The following is a 21,036-nucleotide window of genomic DNA, read 5'->3' on the forward strand; positions in this document are numbered from 1 at the left end:
AGAAGAGTTAATAACTCTGTGACTTAGCATGATACAGGCTTTGTTTGCCTGTAGTACATTAATTACTCTTATTATACATTAGGACCTCCCACACCCTGTCTCACTTACTGCTGGAATATTTATTAATTTACAACATTGTAGTTTGTCAAACCTTCATCAGGAGTATCATGTACCAACCTTCATCAATATAAAGCTGATAAACAGACTGAAATGATCATATTTAATGCATATTCCAGGGAGTAAAACACAGCAGAAATAATCTGATATCAGAATATTAAAAATTAATTCTTCATTCATTCATTCTTTTGCTTATATTCCACCCTCACCCTCATTATGTTTCCATAATTTGTTGTATTGTCTGAATTTAGTTGTGTTTGCTGAATTTTCTTGCAGCATTTTTTTTTCTAAATGCTGCACATATGTTGTCAAATTGGTGAATTATTTGACTACTTGCATGTGTTTTCCTAAATTGCAGTGGTCAGCAATGATTTGCATTTTTCACCATTTTCAGATGTTTTATTGACTAAACAATTAATCGACTAAATGTAAAAACGAATGAATCCATAATAAAGATAAATGCTGACCTCATTTGAAATTACATATGATGCATTTAAAAGAAAAGTTTTTGGATTCTTTAAAGCCAATATTTACACGTCACATTTATTATGATGCCAGTGTTGCTATCAGGGACGTTAGGTTTGCGTAGCTGATGAAAAAACACCAAGAAATGATGAATTCTGTTCTCCAAAGACGAATACATTTCTCCTCCTGTCGTCCGCTCTCTTGACATTGAGACTTGAGCAGGACAAGGCGGCTGACGGCAGCATGTGATTGTGTGCAGTGTGGTGGAAGACGGCCTGTCAGACCAGACATGGCTCCATCAATCTGTGCTGCTGACCCCTGCGCGCTCACTGACAGGATAAATGAATCCAGCGGCAGCGTGTTTGGAAGGCCCGATGAATCTGCTGCCTGTCAGCTCCTCCGCTGGTCAAGCTTTCTCCTCTTAATGAATGCAACCATCTCCGAATGTATCACATTTGAATTATCGCTCATGCGCCAACACAAGTAACACTCGTGTTTCAGAAGTAGGTGGAAGAAAAGAGTCCGACCCTCTAGTGGAAACTGCTGTAAGAGACAATCCGAGCCTTCCTTAAGCTCAAGTCTGCATTGATGGGGCGCTTTGTCTCTGTGCTGCTACACCAAGAAGTGCATTCTGTGGACTTTGTATTGGGAGATAATGGGACTCTTAATTGGCTGGTCGGAGACAAAATGGACGGCTGTTTAAGTTTCAGGGAGAGCGTCCGTTCCTTAGTGGGACTCTGAAAGGGCTGAAGGGAGATGTGACTGTGGCATTTAGCAGAACAATGTAATGAGAATAGGTGTTTATTAAAGGACCAGAAATGGGTTTTAGAGCTTTTTACTAAGTGGCTACTTCCACGTAGACGACGTGAATGCAGATGTGGTTTTTCTTCTTCAGGACTGCGTTGATTACAGCGTTTACAGTGGAAAAGTTAATCCCTGTGCTAAGAAATAAACACATTTCAGACAGAGTGACAAATACTACCATAAACAAGACTATTTTAAATGTATTTCATGTTGTATTTTCTCTGCTCCAGGTTCCAGCACAGATGAAGGGGGCCCCATCGAGGAAGGGTCCAATTATCCAGGACAGAGGGACCAAGTTGAGTCCTCAGCTGGAGGGAGGAGCCCCGAGAGTCTCGACCACAGAGCTGAAGAGAAGGAAAGAAAGATGGAGGAGAGGAAAACCAAGGTGCTGAACATGCTTTCAAAACTGCAGGACGACGCGCCTCGCCAGAATAAAAGCTGCAAAGGTTGCTCCAATTTTGAGGACTGTGAGTTTATACTGAAATGGAAATGGGATTATTGTATAGTTTAAAGTTGAAATAATGAAGTAATATATGATGAAATACAGTGCAAAACTCAAAAAACAATTAAAATGATATTAATTCCCGTTCATTAGTGAATCTTACAGATCAAGATTAAATCACAAATTGGCAGCGTCCTCAAGCTGATGCTAAACCTCAGGAGCATCAGGTGCAACTCTGAAATCAGGTGTAATTCAGTTTTACACCTGAAAACAACAAACCTACCTGAGCATCTGATAATCTTTTCCTTTTAAACAAACAAAAAAGTACAGACCTCTGGCAGCATGAGGCCGACATCAGTGCTGCATTCTCATTCATTTGAATAGAAACAGTGGAGTTGGCAGCACCTGCAAACACCGTATCTCGTGATCTTTGCAGAGGATAAGATGACTGTCAGCATGATGAATTTCCAGACTTGTAAAACCCCATCTCATAATATTCCAAACCGCTGAGCAGTGTTTTTGCTTCTAAGATAAGCTAACTCATTTTCCCGGATGATATTTCACTATTTCACCTGTACTCAAAGCGTACAGGAAACACCCCTGCACGAACGTGAACTAAACTTCTAACGTAACATCTTGAAGCTAGTGTCTGTTTGCTTTGCAGGACCATATTAGCTCTGCAGAGTGTGGAGAGTTTTGGTCAGAGTTGCTCATTAAGATGAATGAATATAAGAAAACAAGGTTGAAAATGCTGAGTATTAAACTGTTTAAAATCAAGGGTTCTGAAAGGCTGAATCTGTCTCTGCCTGTCAACTCTCTTCTTTGCATTGTATTCACATAATGGAGCATGTGGGAAAAACACAAACACCCTAACACATTTACCAAACACTCCTCTCGACTGGAAAAATTTCCCCTCAATTACAGCACTTGATTTTTAGAATGGCTTTTTTTTTTGGCAAACAGGAGTTTAGCCAGGAGTTCTCCAGTTTCCCTCAAGTGCCTAATTTCTGGCATCCAGGCCTTTGTGAAAGCAGTGGGGCCGGTGGGTCCGACAATAAGCATCCACACCTAGGGTCAAGGTTGAGGGGCCGGCCCTCTGCAGAGGTCAGTCAGGTCAGATTTGTCCTGTGAGTGCTGGCACCCATGAATGGGGCTGATTGGACAGGTTTGTTCAGACGGTAATCAAGCAGGATAAAGAACCCTGCAGCTGGCCTCACAATTCTGCAGCAAGGTTATTTCTGATGGGAAGCTTTTGTGTTGTTACAGGAGTGCGGACTGTAGTGTGTGTGTGTGTGTGTGTGTGTGTGTGTGTGTGTGTGTGTGTGTGTGTGTGTGTGTGTGTGTGTGTGTCTTTGTACCTTTATCCTTGTGAAAATAAAGTTGAGTATATTGACACTGTGAGGGCAATTGTGCAAAGTGACATCTTGCTTCTAGGTGTTTTAATCAATATTTTTATACCGGCATTTCAAATGACAGCGTGAAAACAATGTGACAGTGTCAAAGAAGGTGTTTGTGGTCATCACCTAAATCTGCAGCTCACTATGGCTTTGCACAGGTTTATAGTGAGTTTCAGCTCATTGTTGAGCTGCAACTGTACTGTTTTGGATCAGTCTTGCTGCAGCAGGAAGCTGTTTTCAGCTAAAAAAAAAAGCACTAAAAGCCCACAGTACACTAAGAAACAGACACAGTTAGATACTGGCTGCTGAACATAGTGGAGCATTTAGAGCTAGATACGTCCCTCAGGAGTCGGTGGAGACCAAAAACAGAGCTGAAAATTGGACTTAGAGTCATCAGGTCGACACAAACATGACTCCATGAGTGATTGTATTAATATATTTCTTTTTGCTGTGAAGTTTGTCACATCAACTTAACTAGTGATGAAATGTCAATGTTGTGGTCATGTTGTGTTGTTTCTACCTGCTCCAAGAGACCAAAACAACCAGTTATTGTAGATTTAGAAGCAAGACTATTAAACTTGACTTTCTGACTCCTCTCCACTTGTTCTATATTGTTAAACTACTGCCGTGTGTGTACACAGCAGCCGTTGTTCAGCAAACATTATATAGGCTCATGAACAAGATAAGAATTAGAATTAGGTATGAGATAAGGATAACATTGCTTGTAGTTAAATTTTTATGTCTCCGCTCCACTGCAAGAAAACGCTGAATGCCAGCGTTTATAGTAAACAAGGTGCTCTGGTGGCGAGGACGGCTCAGGAGACGCTTCCAGTAAGAGACAAAGAGCTGCTGATTATGTGCCAAAATCTTCTTTATATTTTTTTATTTTTTTTATTTACCCTTTGTCTTCCATATATAATCAGTTTCCATACGTTGATTTCATAAGTAGAACTTTGCAGTTAGGTCTAAAGGGTTGGAAATGAAGTTGTTCATCACACTAGAAGTAAAAAGATGCGTCGTGTGTCCGACAGTGCTTGTGTTTGTGGGTGTGGTGTGTTTACAGAGTGTGTCCTGGTACAATCTGTCATTTTTTGCCCCTGAGTGTTCGCCTTTGTTTAGTCGTGTGTGTGAGTCCGTGCACATACACACAAATGTTTGTGTGTGTGTGTGTGTGTGTGTGTGCACTGGCTACCTCTCGTCCGGACACTTGTAACTGTGGCTCCTCATTAGGCTCTGAAAAGGACTAACTGGTCATAATTGTCTGTTTTTGGGCCAACACTGACCACTTGCCGAAGGATTCCCAAAATAGAGAGAGAGGAAGAGAGGAATAATAATAATAATAATAATAATAATAATAATAAGCAGAAATAACATTTAGTACAGACATGTGCTGCATCAAATCTGCTCCAACGCCCAATATTTTATTAATCCTCAGTTTCCACCCCTGTCCACTGACTGAATTTTGGCATTTTTTCATTTTGGATTTCTGTCTTTCACTGTTAAAGCTAATGCTGAAACGATATCTGGAGTCTTCACTTTCTTCCTCTGCTGTCGCTTAGTGCCAAAATCTCACAATATCTCACAGTATTTTTTTATACAATAAAAGTCAACCTCCTCCATTCGATCCTACCTTTGTTTTATTTCCTCTCACTTCCCCTTCAACTCTATACTGTTGATTTGAAAGTTTCCACAAAAATTATCTTAAGAAAACACAGCAATGATTCTACAAAAAAATCAACATCTTTGTTTACTGTTCCTCAATAACTACATACTGTAATTACATTTTTCCAGATTTTCATCTATTTAATTGAGACATCATGATTCACAGTCGTTATCAAATGAATGAAAGTTCTGAGCCTGAAATACATAAGATCATGCATTTGTTTCTTGAATATGGCTGATCCAGGAGTCACATCAGTATTAAGTTAATATCATTAACAAACTGATATGAGGGTAATTCTGTAATAATTGCTGTTAATTTAGCCTCAATCATCCCTCTCTGCTTTTCCCTGAACAAGTGTTTTCTGGACTTCTAAGAGCAGTTTTGTCCCTCAGCTCCGTTAGTTTCTGCCTGTGATGCACAGTTGAGGCTGAAAGGACTGTAAGTGCGTGGAGAGCAGGGTGACACTGATGTCAAGTAGCTGCGGTCTCCTTTGTGTTGCCACAGAGCAGCAGCTTAGCGCCTGTTAACCAGCGGTGTCAGGGGCTCTGTGGGCCGAGGTCTCTGACGAATGTCGGTGTTGATGTGGAACACCTGCCGGCCTTGAAGCCAGCCTCTCTATGACCCCGCCCACCAACACCGGCCACCTTATATTACCATCTTGCTACCTGTGGGCGGAGATGAAGCAGAACTGTTCTCGAAAAAAAGAAAAAAAAGAAAAAATACAGCCTCCTAAATAAACAAGAAAGACCAGTTGCTTCAAAGAGAGATGGAGGGAGCTCAAAGCGAGAGTTTGAGGTGTTTATGAATTTGTGTGTTCGTGTGGGAGGATGTCTGTGGTGTGCGTTCGGGTACAGTGCCTTTATGTAACCCCTGTTTACTCAGCCTTTGGTCTGGAATACCTCTATGTATTTACCATCAGTCCAGAATGACTGGGCAAACAAACAGCCCGCCTATTGATGAGCGGCAGCGTGGAATATGCCCGCTGTATTCATGAGAGAGAGAAAAGGAAGGGGTAGAGGGAGAGAGAGCAAAGTAAATCTGTCAAAGAGTCTATTATATGGTGTCCAAACAGAGAGCGCCCTCCACAATGGCCTTATTAATGGCACAATGTCAAGGAGCGGCACGGCAATAATAGCGGATGATTTTGCTTTGTGAGGTTATCTCCAGATCTGGTATTGCAATACAGCAGATGATTTGGATTCATATCAGTGTGGATCTGCGGCAGGAGCTGATTGGGCGTACGTGTGTGTGGCACGCTGCGAGTGTGTGTGCGGAAAGTGTAAGTTGTGGTTTGTGGTGAGGCCCATGGCGTGCAGCCAGAGACAGGAGTGTGGCCGCTGCGTGTGTCTTTGTTTGTTTTCCTACTAAGGCTTTAACCCACACACAAACACACACACTCACACACACACACACACACACACACACACACACACACACACACACACACACACACACTCCTGAGTCTCTTTGGAGAAAGTGAGGGGGAGGAGTTGTGTTTTCATGGAGCAACAACAGCGCCTGCAGGAGAATGCGACCAAACACTGTCGCCCTCTTTACGTTGTAGCACCCACTCAGGAGAAAAACAGCACATGTCTACACTGAGAGGACTTTTACCACACTGGTGCAACACTCACTGAATATCGTTGTACAGGGTCTCAGTGTTTGTAAAATTGTGAGTACTGCTATTTCCAAAAAGACCTCCACCCTAAAACCAAAACAAAACTGACTGTGTTCTGATCCTCCACCTCTAAGGTTAAGTTTGGTTGAGATTAACCAACTGAAAGCACTTTGTTAAGCTCAGGGGAGGATCGTTGTCACGGCGAAGAGAATGTGATGAGATGGGATGTCAATCACAATCTCCGGTGTCAAAGATTATCTGCGGCACTGAATATAAATGAATATTACTGAATACTGTTGCACCAGGCCTCAGTATTCGTAAAATTGTGAGTCTGAGCTGTTTTTTATTGCTTTCTAAATTAAAAAAACAAAAAAACACTGACCGTTACACAAGTGACAATTTATTTGTAGATATTTTTTCCCATCTGCCACTCAAGTTTAATTAACTAAAGTTACTCGTGGTGAAAAGACAAACTGTACAACTAAGGAGTAACAAGCTGCTCCTAATAGAAAGAGTTATTTGGTCTACATATGTTTACACTTTCCTGACGAGCAGCCTCTTGCAGTTCCAAGCGTTACGACTTTCTCTCTGAGTGACAGAGGTGGAAGTATCGAGATGTTCTTTTAAAGTCACCAAACATCTCTGGGAGGAGGTCAGGTCGACCACAGTTTACATCTCGTCTTAACCAAACCACAGTATATGAGAAACTGCTTCTCTCATGGGTCATTTTGGATAGTTCGAACAGTTCGGCTTCAGGAAATATTACCATTATTTCTTCAGTAACTTCACATGAAATAGCGTATTATGAATTTAATGTATATAAAAATGTATGAATGTGATGGTGAGCATTAGGAATGTGACGTTAATTACGCTGTGTTACTGTTGACGGTTAACTAGGGACTCAGTTTACTGATCCTTTAATCTTAATCCTTATATGACATATATTTCTGGTATATAATAGCATCAAAGTAGTGGGAAATTAATCAAAAACATGTAATTTACTTCACTGATTGGTGCTAAGACAGCTTCAGTTTATCACCACTACAGTGCTGCCTTCTGCTTTTCATGCTTTTCATACAACAGCTCAAACCACATGTGTTCTGCTCTTCATGTGCACAAGCGACTGTTTTATCAGTCTGAAAAGCTGCACACTCTCCTCCACTGCACCTCCTGCAGGTCCACTGTTTCTCCTGTAGCACTTTTATCAGATAAGATTTCCATCTTTACCTTTGTTATGGGGCCTTTACAAAGTGATCGACAACAGTCTGCACTGTTGTGAAATAATGCGCTTGGCCCGGTTCACAGGTCTGCTGTGGCGCTCGGGCGTCTCACCTGCTTATCTCGCAGCACCACACTTACATATTTTATGGCTTTGTGTCATCGCGCTGAGGCAGTCCATTTACAGGATCATCACACATTTAAGAGCTTAAACCCAAAACATCACATAAACCTATTTCTCATAGACTCTGCTGCAGTTAGAGATCGGTTTAGCCCCTTGTTATCCACGTGTGTGTGAATGCTGTTTGCTCTAAATTCAGGCTCTTAATCACATATTTCAGGGCTGTATATGTGGGGCATGCTGCACTCTGACATTCTCCAGCTACTAAAAAGGGGGTCACCTACTCTCTGCTGCTGAATGTGACCTTTGTTACAGGAATTATGGGACACTTACAGTGTCGATGATGAGCAGAAACAAAAGTCTGGGATTAAGCGGGAAAGAGAGCAACAAACGCGTTAAAAACACAATAGACCCCTGTATGTTCTTGAGTGTGTGACAGTTCATCTGCACATTAGTAAACTGTGTTTCATTGTAAGTTAGAGCCTCAAACTGGTCAGTAGGGCTGGATATGATTTAAGACTTTTGAATAATAATAATAACAACTGTAATACAGTATGTTGCTGTAACCTTGAGGAATATAAGCATATATATACATATATATATATATGTATATATATCTTTCAAATGTGATATATTGTCTGAACGCAAGCAGCCACACAAGAACTTTGTCTAAATGATATACAGTCCAAATGAGAAAAGTTAGAGTTAAAATCCAACTGACCTTTGAATTCTCCTAATTTTTTGTGTTGGGAAATATGAGCCATAAGATATTTCAGCTATTGTGAACATTTATCCACATGTCAAAAGAAGATAAAACCATTTTTGGATACACATATGGACACAGTGTCTGAGCCTGTGTTGTTAGATGAAGCACTACAATGTTTTTTTTCCCATTTTCACCACACACACTGGTGAGACATCAGACTATCAAAACTCACAGCAACGACAAGTCCTGTCGCCTCAACACTGAACTCCATGGTTCAGTTCATGACACTGAGTGACTGATAGACAGTGTAATGCAGAAAGTGCTTAAGTCACAGCTGGTAAACATCAGTCCTGAGGTGGTTAAAGGAAGAACACAACAATTAAACTTAATGGATAGTAAAAAGGAAACCAGATGAACTGATAAACAAAAGATCCACAACAGCATCATGATATTATCATATGTCTATTAATACAATATCACTATTTCAGAGTATTACAGTTATTATCAGTACTGGTATATCGTGACACTCCTACTTCAAACTACTTTAGCCTACTCAGTTATTTTTTCAGCCCTCTGATGCGACCCATAGGAGCCTCTCCTGAAATTGCGCCCCCACGATGGCGTAAACGTAAAACCTGCTGCATAAAAGCCCTAAGGGCTTGTTTCTTTTTTTTTTTTTTTTTACACGAGGACAGTTTCTTCTCGAATGTTGTCTTCTGGCTGTCTGATGGCTATCTATGACTACCTGATCAAAAAAGGAAAAACAAGAGCCTGAATATGACCAGATGTTTGAGGCCAGCTCTCGGCACCTGACAGCTTCCGATGCTCTGTGCTGCAGACACATTTCAGTCACTGCACTGAGGTTTGATCAGCAGCCTCACGAGCTGCAGGAGGAAATATAAATCATACACAGATGAGTACCAATAGTTGTCAGAGCAGCAGTCTGCAGTGTTTTTCATCTGTCAGCTGCAGACATTGAAATTGACGTCCAAGTGTGTGTTAAATGAGTTGTGACCCGCGGCTGTTTGCAGCCTGCAGGCCGGTGCGCGAGCAGTGACTGCAAGAGAAAAGGAACAAAACAGAAAAACAAATGCCAGTGAAAGAGTGAACCTCCCTGCTCATCATCATCATGGCCCCATTCTTCCTCTCTCAATTGCAACTGAATCGCCTCGGTCTCATTACAGATTATGGCCTCTGCAGAGTGACTCTCCCCTTTCTCTCGCCTTTCTCCACACAGTCCCTCTCTTGATTAACATTTTCTGCTAGGCTTCACACCAAAAGCACAACCTGTGCGCTTTAAAGGCAGGGTGGAAAAAAAGCCATCAAGCGCTGGAGTGGAATCAGATAAGGCTATCAGGCAGGAGGCTTTACTGCCTCGGCTTTGTCCCGCTCCTCCACCCGCTCTCGCTTCCTCCCTCAATCTCTCACTCCACTGCACCTTTTGTCCGGCTGATTCCCTGACGGAGCTCCCCTCAGCCAGGGACCCCCTGACCTCCCCCAGCACCACTGCACCACTGTGTGTGTGTGTTGCAGAGAGAGCAGCAGTGCAGCTAAGAACAAGCAAGGCTACGGTCAGGGCTGATGTTGAGGTTGAACCCACTTCAAATCTGATGCACACATCAGCATTTTCTCTGCATTTTTGTCAGTGATGTATCAATGTATCAGAAACTATAAAATTCATCTTATCTTTTGATATAATGTCTTCAAAATAATCATTTCAACTCTTTATGGCCGTTGTTTTCCTAGTAAAATAGCTGTTTAAACCTCAAACCACTTTATTCTTAACCCTTAAGCATTATAAATATATATTATTTTCTCATATTTATCAAGTAAACTCTCAAACTGCAGAGTAACCACAGCTGTAAAAGAGGCAAAAAGTAGAATAAAGTGTGAAATGTAGTGGAGGTGATGTACAAAATAAAACAAATAGAAACTTCACTCAAAGTAGCTCAAAACTGTTCTTAATCACAGAACTTAGTTGGAGCTGGTTGTAGCTACTCCAGGCGGTGCTGCACCAAAATGCTTAACTACTCGAGACACCATATTATTAGTACATCTTTAGGCATCTTAGTCTATAGTAATGCATCTGGTGGTCAAAATTATATCATGTAATATGTTAATTTTAATTTGTGACGTAACATTTCAGATACAAATAAAATGTACACACTAAACATGACAGAGTTGAAATCTGGCCAGGCACTGGGTGAACTTCACTCGCTGCCAATAGGTTGTTTTGACCCAGTGATAGTGTTACTACCTCTGCAAAGGATGTTTTCACCCATGTCTGGAGGGATTGGTCCTGGACCAGGGAAGAACCCATTACATTTTGGCGCAGATCCAGATTATTTACAATGAATTTGATTTTTTTTCATCTGAAGTTTGGTATATGTTGTTTGGTATTGGCCTTGGTGGAGTTTCTGTGTTACTGTTGGGTTATTGGATCAAAACAACACCATTTAATGAGTGGTTTTATACCAGTGGGTACTGGGTAAAATTACTATTGCTTCTGTGCTAAACTGACCCACACTGGGTCCATTCAAGTCTCATGAGATGATGACGGATTTAAAACCTCACCACAGACTCACCCGGATGGTTCTTATCAATGCCTCCAGAGCAGAATAAACCTAAGTGGGACATTTTTATTTAAATATTTTGGTATCTATGTCGCTGGACTCACTGAAGTCACCAAAGGTCAACTGCTAACGCTCCTCCAGATGGTCACTGAACCTCAACCAGCCTGCTGTACAAGCTGCCATTCCACTGATTGAAATTGACCAGTGCACTGATTCAGCCACTGTGTGAATGTGTGGTGTCTTTTGAAGACACAGAGGACTTTAAATCCCTGCCTGGTCTCATGCGGGCTGAGCGGCGGCTGCATGTGTGACTCCAGATCCTCGTCCTGCAGCCTCTTCTCATCACAGATATTTGCAAACAGATGCACGAAGCTGGCCTGCAGGGTTTTTTTTGATCAATCAAGCTTTAACAAGTCAAGTTGACTAGATACGAATGTAACGTTTTGCATGTGAAAGGACGAGGCTGCAGAAGGCCTGGTTTTGATTAGGCCTAAGCTGATAAATGGCAGATTCAAACAGCCCCCCTGCTATTGCGGAGAAACCCCAGAGGTCCAGGGGTTTAAGTCCAGACTGATATCAACTCTGTTGCTCCTCTTTCTTCTCCAAACCAGTGAATAGATCCATTATTCAGTAGACTCATTCTCATCTCCTAAATTGAAGTGGCAGCAGCTTAAAAGCCCCCTTTTTCTAACCCCCCTTCTTTTTCCAAATCTCTCTCCCTACCAAATTTGCCTATTGAAATATTCATGGGTGTGGTTAGTCTCCATTTGTGCCCATCATGTGATCATCATTTTGAGATGTCTGCTGTGATTACAGTTAAGTCAATAAAATAAGCCACAGTTTCATAAACATCAGTTAACAGTTTACAAAAACAGCTGCTTTTGTAATAGTGATGATAATAAAAGATGAAAAGTCTCAACTGTAAAACGGCACAGACTGGAGCGAAGGTGTTTCCAGATGTACAGGTAGGACAGCAACTAACAATTATTTTCACAAGGGTGTGATCTGTCAATTATTCTCTCAATTAATCAATTCATTGTTTGATTGGTTGATATAAAAGTATCAGTATCGAGTATCAGTCCAAAACCACAAGAGATTCAGTTACTTATCACCTAAAACAAGAAAAAGCAGTAAATCCTGTTATTTGAAAAGATAATTTGGGGGATTTTTTCTAGAAAAAAACGATGAAACCAATGAAACAATTATCTAAACTGTTGCTGTTGTCGTTCCTGATAAAGCAGAGTAATGTTGCTTATTTCACGGTCTTGACTGCAGCAGCTTCTTCAGCTCCATCTCACTTTCTGTATTTAAAAAAAAAAGAGTCCAAGCAGCCAGTTGTCACTCTGAACCCCCCCCCCCCCCCCCCCCAGATCAAGGACAACTGGATGTCCTGTGAACCTCTCGCCCTGACCCCTGTTTGACCAGAGGAGAGAAATATTGCTCTAATCCAGTCTCCACACACAGAGCAGCCTGATGTTGTTGCTCAGGCTGGAAATCACTGTCGTTCGTGGTATTAAATGTATTACACAGAACAAATCATCATCTTTTAGACTGAAGATTGTGCAGCCAGAAACTACCGTGAATCCAGTTTCTGTAAACTCTAAACTTTGTCTCTGTTTTCTTCTCTTCCCAGTTGAATTTTTGGCAAAGTATTGCATTTTCAGTCAGGAGAAGCTGGATGAGTACAAAAGAGCTTTTGAAGCAGTAAGTGAAAAAGGATTGAAACCCTTTATATTCAGACTGTATTACTGTATTGTGTTGCTCTCCCTATGAAGAATAAAGTGAAACAATATCATTGACTACAACATGGCTCCAACTACATATTATTTTATTGATTAATCCTGCATTTCTTTTCTTAAAATATAATTAATCGATTAACTGTCAGGAAATATCTGTCAGTTGACATATTGAAAACATGAAAGAAAAAAATATAGACAAAAAGTCTCAGATCCACTGGAGCTTTCAGTTGTACCTCATGGTTCTCAGATTTGGAAATGGAAGGGCTTTTTTGTTAAACTGCTGTTTTCAAGGTCAAGACTGAACTTTCATTCATTCAAAACCCCATTCACTTTTCTGAGGTTTTTTGCTTTTAACCCTGCCAAAAAAGGTTGGGAACCACTAACCTAGATGGTGATGGTGATGGTGATGGTGATGGTGATGGTGATGGTGATGTTCTTTCTTTGCAGGAGGACAGTGACGACGACGGCTACATCTCCTGCCTTCAGGTTTTACTTGCTCTTAAAAACATCATCCCTCCAGAGCTGCTGTCTGACGAAGAGGAGATCTACGTCTACAGGGTCATTCTCTACTGCATCTGTACACACACACACACACACACACACACACACAGAGTCACAGTGTTGGTTATCAAACCTTTTCAGATCCTGGAGATGGTGGACTTCAGAGTGACAGATGGGCTCGTGGATCTGAGGCTCTTTGCTGTGATTGCAAGCCTGGCACAGAAAATAGCCACCATGGAGTAAGTGGCCGTCGACAGTCACACCCCTCACTCCGCAGTGAGGCTGGAAGAGGAGTCACTGACCTCCCATAAATAAGAACGAGTGTGTGTACGCAAGTTTGTTCCAGTGATTTTGTCGTCGTGTGTGGGGCTCTCTTTGATCCTCTTCTATTTGTGTCTTCAAACATTTTATAGGACTTTAGAGGTCAGAGTTACAAGTTTAGATGAGATAACTGAATACACGACAGAAAGATAATTCAGATTTTGTAGTAAATTAATCATTACAGTCATTTCTTGACCAGAAACACCAAACATTCTCCGGTTTCAGCTTTTCAAATGTGAGGATTTGATGCTTTTCGTTGTCGTACATGACGGTAAACTTGACAGTTAAAGCTGTTGACTTGAACCATGGGATATTACAACAAGCGTTTTTCACAATTTTCTAACAAAAAAATCGAAAATGAAAGTAACAGCTAGCTGCAGCCCTCGACTGAACCCAGTGCCGACAGAAACCATCACTCTGACTTGAACTCGGCCTCGGTGTCCTTGTGTGTCTACATTTTGCCCCATATGCTGCAGATTCCCACACACAGCGCTTTTTTTTCCTGCCCTGGGGTTTATAGCTTCCTGCAGACAGGAGTGTGTGGAGCCAAGCCTACTCCGGAGGTCCCCGAGGGTCAAGGCCTGCTCCCAAAGCCCTCGCCCTGGAGTGAGAGCTCCCTCTCAGCGAGGACAGGGACAGGGTCATGGGTCCCCTGATTTACGGCCAGCCCTTTGTGTTGTGTGTTAGAGGAGGCCTGTAGACTGGCTGCCGCGCTGGCACTGAAAGACCAGGGTGTCTGCTCTGTATAGAGGCAATTATAGTAATGATAATGAATGTCCATATTAAACCCCCTTTCACAAAACTCCTTTTTGCAATTTAAATAATAAGAAGAGAGAAGATCAGCGTTCATAATGCTGCCTCCTAAACAAGGAGAAAACAATAGCATCCTTCTGTCATCTCATCCCCAACTGAACTAAATTGATCCTCTTACCTGTTTCAGTTAATCCTGTTGTCTCTAATCCTAGCTTAGCAATGAGCTGCAACAGTAGTTACACAATCAGCCCTTCTGATCAGGCAAGGCTTTGAAATCTGAGGAGGTGCACCCCACATTTTTACTGTATTTCCTCCAGTTTTACCTTGCATTAATTGCACCCTTCCCCCCTTTCACTCGCCTCTCTTCTTTTCAACTTTTCATGTCACGTCTCTCATCTCTCCAGCCCTCTTGTTGCCTCCCTCTCGGCCCCCGTGCCATGCTGTTTTGGCCCATGACTCAGCCCATCTGTCCCTGTGTAGCATTGTGCTCCCCCGACAAGTCCACCTCACACAGCGCCACATTCCCTCAGGGCAAGTCACATGACCTGCCAAGAAGTACATTGCCATACAGGATTCCCAGACGGCATCAGCGGAGCCATCGCAGTCGTTGTTATTGTCGCCCTCATCCCTCGTTGCTTGTGTTGGATAGGCGAGCATGCATGCGTGCACTGAGGGTTACCGTAAGTCTCTTGGAAATTCACTGTACTAAGTGAGTCAGAGAGCGACAGCGCGCCAATGTTGGAGGAAACATGAGACAGCAGAATCTGGATTCGCTGCCCGCCACATAAACTGTCTGACAATGCGAGGTCCCTCCTCCTCCAGAGTGTTTCCTCTGCACCCAGAGTCGCCACAGAAAATATCCCAAAACAACTCTCAATTCTGTCAAATCAAACTAGGTCAGAGTGTGTTTGCACCCCCTGCCTCACTGTATACCAGCTCCCCAATGAGGAGACCGCCAAAATTTTTGGCATTACGTAAGCGAGAAGTCTGCTGTGTTGGCCACAGCAGGGTGCCAGAGGAGGGTCGACAAAAGAAAATGGGTTAGGCTGCTATTATCCTCCCCGCAGTCCATCACCGGTCCCTTAGCCCCTCGTTTACGCTAGCCATTATCACGCCAGTGTCCTTAGCCCACCAGCATTTGGACTCTTTTACTGCAAACCAAGTGCAATTAATGATCATTAGCTGCCCTGTCTCGCTTCATCCCCATCAAACCCCTGCCTGCACTGTGGTTGGCGGACAAGGGCCAATCACGGCACTGGGATCGCTCAGGCGTGCATTGCACTCGATGGCCCAGCGCTTGGCCATTCTTCGCTCCAACAGGCCTTTGAGCGCTCGGGGGAGGAGGGGCTCATTAACACCAGGCGCTCGTTAGAGAAGGGACGGCCGTCGCTGTGCCACACGCTGGACAGGAGAGGTCTGTCCCAACACAATCGGTCGTGTCTCCCTCTAATTATCCAAGTGGACCTAGATTTTGTTGGTCTGCGAGTGGTCACATTGCACCAGAGTGTGCTCTGGTTGCTTATTCCCCTCCCTAAGCCTCCACACAAACCCCACTCACCCTGCTCACCCAACTCCAGCCCCCCCCCACACACACCCACACACACACCCACTGTCCTAAAACCAGAACAGTTTTATCCGTTACTGTGGCGGGATGTCGCAGTGTACCCACGCATTGTTTGGCAGCTAGGCCGCTGTGAGCAACCACAATGGGCTCAGAACACTTTACCATCACTTCTCTGCAAACACAACATCGCACGGGAGGTACCCGCCAAAAAACACCCGCCACGACCACCAGCTTGTCCTCACGCTGCCTGGAGCGGTGACCAAAGTAAACACCAACACTCCCAATTTTGATTTTACACTGATGAAAAACATGAATGAAACCTATTGTTGATTATTTTTATCGTGATTCAACCCTGTTTGGACAAATGTAAACTTTGCTAAAGGTGCACCGCTCTGATTTTACAAGTCATGTTTGGTTGTACTCTTGTGTTAAGTAGTATCTGTGGCTCTAGTCTCAGGCTTATCTCACTCTGGGCTTGGAGACCCCAACTTTATAACCACACAGCAGGGATATAAGAAGAGATGCTGTTGAGGTGCATTCTGGGAAGTGTAGGCATTGTAGGGACTATAAGTCAAAATATCTCAACATGCGCTGCCCCAGTTTTGACCATTCATGATTTAACATCTCTCTTGCAAATCCCCCGACTGAAAATGCAAAACTAAATCAGTGGAGTTCTCATTTGAAAACTTCATCAGAAACTGATGATGGATTTTTGCTGTTGTCTTACAGTGAATTTATGCGATCACTCATCAGCAGTATGGACTTTCGCTCTCTAGAAGTGAGGCTCTTCAAAGCGAAGGTAATGTCAAAGTTGGTCTTATATTTTGGCTTGCACAGTGAAACCCTCCACACCACATGTCTATACTCTTTAATTTCACAAGGTGCACTTGATTACATCCATGAAACATCAGATTAACTCTCGCATTAGTCACATTCATGCCACAAACACCGCCGCCGCCTCTCTTTCATGGCTCCGCGGGTATAATTATAATGAAATAAATACTGGTAAACACTTTGAAGAGCAATTCCAAAGCATGCTTTGTAAAGCTAGCTTTTTTTTTATGAGAGGCACTCAGCCCTCATGCATAGAAATGAGGAAAGCAAGCCAGAGAGAGAAAGAGAGGGGTGCTTTTCCCTTTTCATAGATTAGCACGGCCCTAATCTCATTAAAGTGCCCAGCAGTGAACATGCCGTCCACTCCGCCCAGCCCTGTAATCAGCCTGAGACACACGGCTCATCTCAGATGGACCGGGACCAGCCTACCAGCTGGCCGCTCACAAGCAGGCCCTCATTCATACAAGGAAGTGCTGAGCTACTGAAAGGCAGGAGGAACATGAAAGCCTGTGGCCATGGGTGTGGAAACTGAGCCCCTGGCCAGGTAGGGGAGGCTGTGTAATTATAGAGCTGTTAGGGATAGGGTTGTTAACTGGAGATGTTGGTGGGGGGGAGTGGGCTAATTGCCAGAGGGATTATTTCCCCCCCTCTCCCAACAATTATTACCTAGACTGCATCAACTGTGCAAACAGGTGCACTCAAAGAAGACTAGAAACAGGCTGTGGTAATATGAGGCTACCCTAAAGAGCAAACACACAAAAACACACTCATACTCACACTTGAGGCACACACACTCACGACTGTGCTGAGAACAAATCCAGAGCCAGTTCTCCTTGTTTTAAATTTATTCGTGTCTAATATTTTGACTGGAGTAGCAACTGTTCCTGTTCCTCCTGGAGGAGCAGCGAGGAGACGCAGGAGCTCAGCAGGGATTCATCAGCGCAGAGCAACTGCTGCTGGAGCTGAAGGCCGGGGGGATCCATCTGGAGCAGGAGGCGGCCATCAGACTGGAGCTCCAGCACATTCCCCCTCTGGACCTGTTGGACTTCCTGGCCTACCTGCCCCTCTTCATGCTCATTCACAAGTCAGTCATCTCCAACCCTTTCAATGACGGCAGCACCTCAGTCACTGCTCAGTCTGCCCCCTGAGGCTCAGATATCAGCATCACTGCCACCACACCCATCGTGACTGTAGTAAACAGAACAGGTCGGATTAAGGGGAGTGAACTGGGCACTGTAGTCATTTTTCACAAGTGGAAGCAAACAAATCAACCTGAGATCTTTCACAAAATGGCTTAGTTTTGCATACTAACAATAAAATACATAAATACATGATGTACAATAATTTACCAAAAGAGCAGAGTAGAGCTCTAAAGTACATGAAAGGAGCGACATGTATGTTTTGATACTGCCAACGTTAGCATTAACAGCTGTTAACTTACCAGTCTAGAGGAAACATTATGAATTCAGCATCAAACTTCGTTCCTTTCCTTGTCAAGAGCTGTCTCCAGTGGTGGAAAGCAACAGTCCGTCACTGCTAACCAGCAAGATCTGGTCCGGTCGGCCCTTCTTGTCATTTTCCGATACCGAGTCACTGTCGCATTTAGGCTTCCCTGAAAAAGTAGCGCTGCTCAGAGGATGTATTATAACCTCCTGTACTGTAAACACAACAATGCCTGAAGCTCCTGGAAAGACTGGTAAGTAAACTGTGGTAATGCTAATGCTGGTTATATAGCATTAGCAAAACTTACAAATAGGTCCTTTAAAAAGTATTGTAGTATAACCAAAACAAAGGATTGTATTATTATGATTGATGTGATTATTACAACCCAATGATACATAAAGATGAGTTTGATGAATCTGTTGATGAGGATTTCTCTGGGACTATAAACTTTTTACTCAAACAACCCTCCCATCCAGATGTGAGTAAATAACACTAAAAATAAAATCAATATTAACTTCAACTTCACAACTTCTACTGTGTATTTCAGATATGTGGAACATTTCATAGAGCTGTAAAGTGCTGTCTATGGTCCTGAAATGTTCTGCAGCTGTGCATGTTCTCATCTTTCACTGTAAAAAGTCTTGCACTGCAACAAGTATTCACTGAGAGCTGCACACTGCAGAGCCACTGAAGAGCTGTTATATTGGCTGAATTGGTTAAAAACTGTGAAACATCTTCAGAAAATTGCTGTGACGCACTGCTCAGGGGTGTGGTGCATGTAGATGTGCTGATGCAACAACTGCTTATTGTTGTGGGGTGAAAAAAAACTATTTGAGCAGGTAGCAGTCGAGACTGTTGCCCTCTTCTATCCAGCCTAATCAACACTGATGAATGATGTTCAATAAGATATTCAACTAATATAGGTGGAGCTATTGTTTTGCCTCAGCCTTGCCAATTCGATATGGCCGTGCTCTCCAGCAGTTCATGCACACTCGACAGACCGCTGCAGAGGAAAACATAATGGACACTGACAGGCAGCAAACCAGGGCTGTTAGATCAGAGCCGTCCTGTAAGCTGCGTATGTCATCATGTAGAGACATGACATGTCATTATCTTACTGTCATCTTTATGTAACAGCTGTGTAATTAAAACACACCAAGAACCTGACAGGGCAGTTCATGTATATTACACTCTGGTGCTAAAAGGTTTGGAAATCATTTGTACCTGTAATTCTTTCATATCTTTGTATTATTGTTTTTAAATGACTGAAGCTTCTGGTGAGGACCTCTGCAAAAGTAGAGGTAAAATATTAGCCTTCAATGGTTGTTTGCAGGCAGAAATGAACTGATTAAAAGTTTGGAGTTTGTTGTTTATTTACTTCTGTTTAACATTGTCTCTCTTGTTTTGTCTTTTATGTGATACCATTTGTTACATTCGGCACCTCACATCACCTCAGAGTATTCACGATCATTTTGTTGCCTTCTTGTTCTTGTCTGAGTGAACTGGATAAATAAAATATGTCGTTGTGAATCTCACAGCTTTGCAGAGTGTCCTGTTAAAAGCCCAGTTACTACACAAGAAGAATATCAGTTCAACTTTGTTTGTGTGTTTGTCAGTTTATCATAATTTAAAATATACATTTACTAACTGGTGCATGGTGGCAGTTTGTCAAGCTTTCGATTTTACTTTTAAAAAACCACCAGTTGTTTTCTTACATTAAAGGTTTTTTGTCTTGTTTTGTATTTGCTAGCATTGGTATGAGTATGAAAAGGTCTGTCAGTCAATGTGAGAGTCATAGCAGGTTTCAGTCCAGCTATTCTGGAGGTTGGATCTCTTTGTTTATATTTGAATGGCAGATTGTGGCTTTGAAAAAAATGCCTTAACTTTTTTTTATTTTCACTCAGTTTAAATAATAAATTTGATGAGCCTTTAGGGAACTTAACTTTAGTTCAGGTTTTAACTCAAACAAAACAACTTTTTGTCTCACATAGGTTATTTTTTTATTTTGTTGCTGTATAATATGACTGAGGAGGCAATAATGGTGGAAGTGAAAGTCTCAGTTAAATAATAACAATAGTTTTGCAAGTGTTTCGTGCTGTCACTCGTTTCTATGACATTCCTGTGAATCTTTTTTTTTTTTTTTTTTAGGGCCCCCTGGTGGTCCATGAACCCTCCTTTGAGAACAACTGATGAGGCGCACAATGAACCTTAAACACAACATGAGGTTTTGCAGCTTGTTCCTCTGAGTGCATCAAATATTTGATCCTTAATCAGAGAAAAATGTGTTTGGTTTTTTTTTTATTATTAATGTGAGATGGTTTATCACTGCGATAAAAAAGGTGAAAGAAGCAGGAGCCAGATGATCTTAACCGGAGCCACACACAGAGGATTTTTTTTTCCTTCCCAGGTGGTGATTGTTGTGTGTTCAGCGGCACGCTGCTGTCAGGAGGCACACGCCACCAGCCAGTTCAGCTCCGTGTCTCCACTCGACCACCAAACACACACCCCATTCACTCATTACACCAGACACGCGTCCGGTTGCAGCCTCTGCCATACCTGTCAAACTTGGTTTTTCAGAAACAAAAGCCCTACCTCAAAATCTGTGGCTGGCAGCTAAAGTGTAATCATGCCACTGACATCCCCTCCATCTGCTAATTTAAAGGTCAGTCCTGCTAAATAATTATTCTCGGTATTTTTTTATTTAAGTGTCCCTTGAAACTGTGAATTACGATGAAAACAATAATAAAAATCACTATT

The 21,036-nt window shown here is 42.5% G+C and overlaps 1 protein-coding gene across 4 annotated transcripts in view; it reads left to right on the forward strand.

Annotated features, from left to right (window-relative positions):
• The window catches only part of LOC139635306 (uncharacterized), a 54,083-nt gene extending 34,023 nt beyond the window's left edge, over positions 1-20,060 (forward strand). Inside the window, exons 10-15 of one of the 4 annotated variants that reach the window (XM_071502490.1) lie at positions 1,617-1,832; positions 12,758-12,828; positions 13,311-13,421; positions 13,506-13,603; positions 16,732-16,801; positions 17,712-20,060. In XM_071502490.1, the coding sequence (XP_071358591.1) occupies positions 1,617-1,832; positions 12,758-12,828; positions 13,311-13,421; positions 13,506-13,603; positions 16,732-16,801; positions 17,712-17,984 (839 nt within the window). In that variant the 3' untranslated portion in view covers positions 17,985-20,060. Of the gene's footprint in view, positions 1-1,616; positions 1,854-12,757; positions 12,829-13,310; positions 13,422-13,505; positions 13,604-16,731; positions 16,802-17,711 lie in introns of all 4 variants that reach the window. The other 3 variants (XM_071502491.1, XM_071502489.1, XM_071502492.1) reach the window with 3 other exon arrangements.
• The last annotated feature ends 976 nt before the right edge of the window (positions 20,061-21,036 follow it).

The sequence above is a fragment of the Trachinotus anak genome, unplaced genomic scaffold (genome assembly GCF_046630095.1).
Source record: "Trachinotus anak isolate AG129_WGS33_773 ecotype Australia unplaced genomic scaffold, CSIRO_AGI_Tana_v1 ptg000018l, whole genome shotgun sequence".
Lineage (NCBI taxonomy): Eukaryota > Metazoa > Chordata > Actinopteri > Carangiformes > Carangidae > Trachinotus > Trachinotus anak.